The sequence below is a fragment of the Megalobrama amblycephala genome, linkage group LG14, assembly GCF_018812025.1.
Source record: "Megalobrama amblycephala isolate DHTTF-2021 linkage group LG14, ASM1881202v1, whole genome shotgun sequence".
NCBI classification, from domain to species: Eukaryota; Metazoa; Chordata; class Actinopteri; order Cypriniformes; family Xenocyprididae; genus Megalobrama; species Megalobrama amblycephala.
In genome coordinates, this window is record NC_063057.1 from 31,507,272 (window position 1) to 31,514,891 (window position 7,620).

Sequence of the window (7,620 nt, forward strand, 5' to 3'; positions counted from 1 at the left end):
TGAATTTATAAGATTGTTTTTCCTCTTTCTCTCCTTCTAGCAACGAAGAATTTGCTTATTCTGTCTGCCCTCTTTTTGCTGTTGCTATTACTCTCATTGAAATAAGAGAAGAAAATATATAGGAAGAATATCTTGCTTTTGCTATTGTTTCTGCAAAGAAGTACTTGCTTGCTTAATTAACAATGGGGAATTGCTGCGGTAAAATAAAAACTGAAAAAACTGAGATCCGGGGTCCTTTCCGAGTTTGGTTAGAAAGTGGAATTTGCGAGAAGAGCAAATTGCTCAAATTCAGTTGTGGTCAAAGTTCACAAAAGGACAATTTGAGAAAAACTGTGGTACTTTGAGTGTGTCAGTTTTAGGAGAATCAAGGCGTATCTTGGAGAATCTATCCCCAAAGAAGCGGAGATGGATTGACTGGACGCTGTTTAACAGATGGGAGCGAGAAGCGGAGGCTCGATACGAGAGGCAAAGAAAAGGTGAGGAGGAAAAGATTGCTCTTATTGCCTTACAGACCAAGAAGCAGAAGCAAGAGCTCGATTATATGCAGGCATTGAGTGGGTGCAGGCGGCCCCCGCCATACAATGCTGCGGGAGAAGAGGAAGTTGGACAAGTGCCAGTGGCTGGGAGCTCTGCAGAGCCATGCTCCAGGAAAGGGGAAGTGAAGACAGAGGATGAGAGCTCAGATGATGATGAGGATGAGAGGGATGCAGGGGTTTATCAGGAAGTTCGAAGACTCCTGAACGAGGCGATGACACCTGAGTTGCGTGAGCCCCTAAGCCGCGTATTCAAGGGGGTGAAAAGAAAAGCTGGAAAACCACCTCTCACATACCCAATGAAAACTCGGTCGGTCTCTGTGATTGGGAAAAAGACTGAGAAAACTTGTAATTTGCCTATGCTTCAGTTTCCAGGTGCTGAAGGGCCAGTGTGGGTGGAGAGACCTTGGGATTTGGAAGAGCTTCGGAATGTGACAGCTGCACTCCCAGATCCAGAAAAAGGGGTAGAACGGTTTATAAGTGCAGTTACAAATGTTGATGTAACTTATAAACCCACAGGTCGAGACTGGTCAGCAATATTCAGTGCAAGACTGGGATTGAAGTGGACAGAAGTGCGTGGAGCAGGCGAAGACGCTTTCAACCCCGCCCTGCAGCGTCTGGATGAAGGAAGAACTGAAACTCAGGAGTGGAGAGTTCAATGGACAGCAATGCTTGAGAGACTGAGACTGGCTTACCCACTGCGGCCAGACTGGGCAGCGATTGCCAACACGAAGCAGTTGAAAGGTGAGACTGTCACTGCTTATCTTGCGAGACTAAAGACTGTTGTTGATGAATGTGCAGGTCTTCCAGAAGGAACCGACAACACGGGAGTTCTGAAATACCATTTTGTAAATGGCCTGCTTCCAAACATACAGAAAGCTGTCAAATTGACCTGCATTGGATGGGAAGCTCAGAATCTGGAAGTGGTGATGCAACATGCCAAGCATGCTGAGCAGAATGACGAAAAGAGGAACACAGAGAAACAGCAGAAGTTGGAGAATGCTCAGTACATGTTTTACCAGTCCCAGTCCAACAACCAAATGCCAAGAGATGACAATTATCAAGAGGCAAGAAGAGGAAGAGGCAGAGGCCGTGGCAGGTGGAATGCACAGAATGGCAGGATTGGGGACAGAGACAGGTGTAGAATCTGCGGCCAGAGAGGTCATTGGTCTAGAGAGTGTCCGGACAACCCGAGTAACTTCCCCCAACAGCAGCAGTACCAAAATAACTTCCGACAGCAGCCACAGCAGAGCTATCCGCAGCAGAGGCAGAACTACAGAGAGCAACAACACACTTCTTCTTTTCCTCCCCCTCCGCCAACGGCAAGCTCCACAGCATAGGATGAGGAGGGAGACACTCAAACCCGAACAACTCAGCTTATTCAACTGACTAAAGACCCAAGCTCAAATCCAATGATGACGATACTTGTACAAGGACTTCCAATCTCCATGTTATTGGACACTGGGGCCACGAGGTCAACACTTACGGTAGAGACTGCATCTAAATTTGATAAATTGACACTTTCTGACCAAACTTGTACTACTTATGGTATATCAGGGTTAGCACAGATTGATAAAGTGTCAATGCCATTAGCAGTAGTTAATGGGGAGAAAAAGCGTACACATTCATTTCTGATTTCTCAAACATGTCCTTTAAATTTGATGGGCAGGGATCTAATTTCTAAATTAGGATTAACAATCGATGTTTCCTTGAGGGGAGTTGAAGTAACAACTATGAGTGCTAATTTTGCTCAGATATTACCAAATTGGTATTATAATTGGGCTATAACTCCTTCATTTGATCCGTATTCAGAATATAGTTTTATACCTGCTGATTATGAAAAACCATCTCATTTTCATTGCACTTCATGGTTTGTGGGTCATGAAAGAAATAGCGAGTATGAAGAAAGTTGGTTCGATGGATCTCTGGGTGAGACATTAAATCTTGAGTATCTATTAATATCGCAGCATTTCTCAGCATTCACTGTAAAACTAACACCATCTCAATCTACTTTTTTCCAACAGATGCAAGTCCAGCCTCACGTCTCAGTGGGGAAAAGAGGAAGCTCCTGGGCGGAAGTAGGAGTATGGCTCACGGAGCAAGTGGAGAAGGGGGCTGGACTTGGCATGATGATGGGTATTATACAAATGAAGCAGGGGTAAGAGCATATCCAGCAATGCAGACAGTGACGGTTCACAGGTTGTGCAGTGAAGAGAGAAATAATATTTCTAGTACTCCAATTGAAAATGATTTTGATTTATCAGGGGTTCCAGAGACTCTTTGGGCAAAAGATAAATTTGATATTGGTCAGATAAAGAATGCAACGCCTCTTATAATCACACTTAAAACTCAGCACAGGCCATATAGGCCTCAATATCCTCTCAGCAAAGAAGCTGTAGAAGGAATTTCTAAAGTTCATGCAGCGCTCGTCGAAAAGGGGCTATTGTGCCTTGTCCAGATTCACCCATCAATTCACCGATACTCCCTGTAAGAAAGGCATCAGGTGAATGGCGTTTTGTGCAGGATTTGCGATTGGTGAATGCAGCTGTTCAGCCTCGTTCTCCAATCGTACCTAATCCTTCTATAATTCTATCCGAGATTCCAAATAATGCCACTTACTTCTCAGTAGTTGATTTGGCAAATGCATTTTTCTCGATCCCAGTCCACCCAGAGAGTAGATTCTGGTTCTCATTCCAATTCCAGAATAAGCGCTGGACTTGGACTGTAATGCCGCAGGGATATACAGAATCTCCCACTGTGTTTACCGAAGAACTTTCCCGAAATTTAGAAAGTTTCATCCCACCTAAAGGAAGTACATTAATTCAGTATGTGGATGATTTGTTGATTTGCTCTCCAGACAAAGCCTCCTGTGAAGCCGACACACGTGCATTGTTGAATTTCTTAGCAGAAAATGGACATAAGGTGTCCAAAAATAAGTTGCAGTTAGTAAAACAGGAAGTAAGGTATCTTGGCCATCTAATCTCAGCAAATGGCCGAACTTTAGGCCTAGATCGAATTGAAGCGATCCGAAAAATTCCGAAACCAGTTACAAAATTGCAGATGATGACATTTCTAGGGATGACGGGATACTGTAGACCATGGATCCAAGATTATGCTGAGATCTCAAATCCCCTTCTCATGGCAGCTCATGAGGTCAAAAAAATGACAGATCTGATCACTTGGACAGACGAACGCCAAATTGCATTTGAGAAATTAAAATTATCATTGACCACTGCACCCAGCTTAGGGCTGGCTGATTATACAAAGGTTTTTGAATTATTCGTCTCTGAGAAAAAAGGGTTCATGTCTGCTGTTTTAACTCAGTCCCATGGTGACCGTCAACGCCCGATCGCATATTATTCCAAATGATTAGACACTGTCGCAAGAGGAATGCCACAGTGTCTACGTTCTGTAGCCGCCACGGTCGAAGCTGTATTAGCATGTTTGGATTTGGTGGCTTTCCATCAATTAACTGTTTATGTTCCTCGTGCAGTACACGCTTTGTTATTGCAGTCAAGGACAGCTCATCTCACAGCTGCACGTTCACTGCACTGGCAAAACGTCCTGCTCACAATGTCAAATGTCACATTGAAAAGATGCACCATGTTAAACCCGTCGACATTACTTCCCACAGAGGAAGATGGTGTAGCGAATTTTAACTCAAAGGGGGAATATTAATAATTATTCATAACTCATTATGATTATTAATTATGATTAATTATGAATATGCAAATCCGTTAATCAGATTAACTGGACATAGCTACATTAAAATTAATATTACAATCAGTTAACCTGTTCGTCCAGTGAACGCTCAGTGTTGATTGTTTATTAATTCTAAGAAATGTTAATTTCCAAGTTATGGAAAAATAATATTTCTTATTGTACTGTACTACTCAGAGCCCGTAGTCAGGATCTATCACTTAAGAGGCAATTCATTAGCAGACGGAGTCAGAACCAAACATGTCCTGTGCACAATCTTTATTAACTAACTCACAAACACATAACTAAACTAACAAACACGTAACATAACATACACAAAGGGTCACACACACACATACACAAGTCAGAATGAGTAATGATAGAGTTGAACCAGAAGAGATGCTGTTACTAGAGCTACACGAAATGTCAAAGGCACTCTGGAAAGGACTCATCAGTTTCTTTTAGCAATAGCAAAGGTAAAGTCTTTACAAATCAATACTAAATCGCTGTTTAGCATTAAAATGTACGATACTTGCAAGATGCCTTTAGGCTGAAGAGCGTTGGATCTGCAGGTTGAGGATAACTCTTGAAGTTATCATCTGAAGTTGTTGCCAGTCTGTTGGGTGATGAGCACATGGCTGGGTGTTGTAGGCCAGGGGCCTACCAGCCTTGCGGCCGGGCCTAGAGAGGCCGGCCGCAAGGAGATTTGTTCAGTCGTCTAGAAGCAAGGAAGAAGAGAGGGAGTGGCACTGTTCGCTGGTTTTTAACCTCTGGTCAAAGTCACACCTCTCAGTTGTTGACCGGACCAATCAAGATGTTGTAATTCTGGGTGGCAACACCCCTCCTGTCAGGGCTTTTACAACCCAGAAAGATTAACAAGCTGAGTTCTTGAATCAGAACTATTAAATATTCTTTTAATACTGATGTGTTGCACAGGTATGGATGTACCGCATACACAAGCATTTAAATCTTCCCGCTACGAACGTATAGACACTAAACATGGCATGATTGAAGTTACCGTGCAGGTCATAACATTTAACAATCATCAAACATGTAAATACAATGAGTACAATACAACATCAGTAATAATGGATACCATTTCCTGAGAAGGATTCATTTATAGCACAGTCTGTCTATACATTAATGCCATAGAGTCTGTGTTCTGTGTGGAAAATGCAAGGAAGATGCAGATTTTCTGTGTCTCTACTCTGTTCTCCATGCGGCAACCACATTCCTCAGCGCAATAAACTTGTAACTGAAAACTTCCCGGGGGATGGGGACAGTCAAATCCCAGAGTGAGCTTAAAACTATTGGTGAACCAACAAATAATTGTGTCTGATTTGTCTCAGTCATTACAATGGGGAACCCCACGACTGTACACAGGTAGTAGAGATAATGACGAAACCACGACTTGATTTACAAGATACACCTTTATCCAATCCTGAATTGATTTATTATGTGGATGGGTCGTGTCTCCGGAATCCACATACGGGATTGCTTTCAACTGCATATGCCATTTGTACTAAATTCGAGATAGTTGAAACCCAATGTTTACCTCAACATCATTCAGCTCAAGCAGCAGAACTTGTTGCACTCTCACGTGCATGTGAATTAGCTAAAGGCCGTTCTGTCACAATATATACTGACTCACTTTTGGCGTCTGCCATGACCATGGAGCAGTATGGAAGAACCGAGGTTTCCTTACTGCTAATGGAAAACCCGTGGCACATTCAAAATTGATTGATATGTTATTGGAGAATTTATTGTTGCCAAAAGAAATCGCTATTTGTAAGTGCGCGGCTCATATGAAAAGTTCTGACGAAGTATCAAAAGGTAATAATTTTGCCGATTCCATAGCGAGAAACACCGCACTGACAGGATGCGCACCAACTGAATTTATAGGTTTTACATCCCTCGCTACCGATAGCACCCAGCTACCACCATCATTAAGCGAGGTTCAGAAACTGGGTATTGACTGGGAGTTGAAAATTTGGTCAGAGAGGGGTGTAAAAGATGATGAAGGTGTCTGGAGAGATACCGAAACAGGTAAGCCATTTCTGCCTAAACAGCTATATCCAAACTTTGCAAATTGGGCTCATGGGGTAGATCATGCCTCAAAATTGGCTATGAATGATTTGATCAGTACTTCCTGGGTGGCTCCAGGATTTACAGCAGTGGCAGAGAAGTTTTGCCAGAAATGCCACATCTGCGCAGCGAATAATGTGGGAAAGCAGAGTAAACGGATTGTTCCCTCTGCTCACCCTGTACCAGAATTTCCCTTCAAACATGTCATGATGGATTTCATTGAATTGACACCATGTCAAGGGTATAAGTATTATCTTGTAATTGTTGATATGTTTTCAAAGTGGGTTGAGTGTTTCCCAAGCAGAAAAGCTGATGCTGCGGCTGTAGCAAAAGCTCTAATACGAGAGGTAGTTCCTAGATGGGGAGTGCCTGGAAAATTGTCTAGTGACAATGGAACACATTTTGTAAATAAAGTTATAACTGAATTGGCAAGAGGATTAAGAATAAATTTGAGAAAACATTGCTCCTACAGGCCGGAAAGTGCAGGTGCAGCTGAGAGAGCTAACCAGACGATAAAGAATAAATTGTGTAAAGTTATGGCAGAAACTGGAATGACATGGGTCCAAGCCTTACCCATTGTTTTGATGGCCATGAGAGCCCGAAAAGGGACAAGAACAGCCCTCAGCCCACATGAAATTCTTACAGGTCGTCCCATGCGAGTAGGAATTGAACCTCCTCCCCAGGAGGGTTTGGCGGGGGTAGATGAGCAAATGAGAAAATATATGTTATCCTTAACCAAAACTATCAAAACAATCCATTCGCAGGTTAAAGCTGCTCTGCCAGTTCCAGGTGTTGGACCCCAGCACTCTTACGAGCCAGGACAGTGGGTCTGGATCAAAGATCTCAGGCGAAAGGCGTGGAACAACCCAAGGTGGCTAGGGCCATACGAGATCATTCTAACAACAAACACCGCAATCAAGGTCGCTGAACGTGACACCTGGGTTCACGTGTCGCATTGTAAGCCCCACCAACACGCAGATTCAAGCCAAAAGTAGAGGAAATCAGAGCGTACTAGTGACGATCCCTCCTCTGCCAACGAAGGAAAGACCTTGCTATGGCTCGCAAAGAGTCATCAAGGTGAAGATGGAACGCTTCAGACGTCTGTGGGGCCAACGGGATGATCAGCGCACCTGGGAGCGGCTCTGGGCCGACAAAATGTTCAAGTGTAGCATATGTGTTATTGCATTCATAAGTGTGGTGATTTTGGTTGTGCTTTTGCTTCTATTTGAATTTTCTACAGGGAGTGTTGCAAGTAGAGGGAAAAGGGAGGTAATGTCAGTTCCTGTTCATCATGACCACTCAT

The 7,620-nt window shown here is 43.3% G+C and overlaps 2 protein-coding genes across 2 annotated transcripts; both read left to right on the forward strand.

The window, feature by feature from the left end:
* The first annotated feature begins 244 nt into the window (after nt 1-244).
* Nucleotides 245-7,219, forward strand: LOC125245082. Its single transcript, XM_048155528.1, has 2 exons — nt 245-2,020; nt 7,082-7,219. The coding sequence occupies exon 1, from the start codon at nt 542-544 to the stop codon at nt 1,871-1,873; it is 1,332 nt and encodes a 443-aa protein (XP_048011485.1). The 5' UTR covers nt 245-541; the 3' UTR covers nt 1,874-2,020; nt 7,082-7,219.
* Nucleotides 5,598-7,312, forward strand: LOC125245080 (protein NYNRIN-like). Its single transcript, XM_048155527.1, has one exon. The coding sequence runs from the start codon at nt 5,978-5,980 to the stop codon at nt 7,310-7,312; it is 1,335 nt and encodes a 444-aa protein (XP_048011484.1). The 5' UTR covers nt 5,598-5,977.
* Nucleotides 7,313-7,620: the final 308 nt, after the last annotated feature.

Bases quoted from the DNA above. Each gene is read 5' to 3' on its own strand.
- LOC125245080 (XM_048155527.1), top strand. From the start codon at position 5,978: ATGTTATTGGAGAATTTATTGTTGCCAAAAGAAATCGCTATTTGTAAG.
- LOC125245082 (XM_048155528.1), top strand. From the start codon at position 542: ATGCAGGCATTGAGTGGGTGCAGGCGGCCCCCGCCATACAATGCTGCG.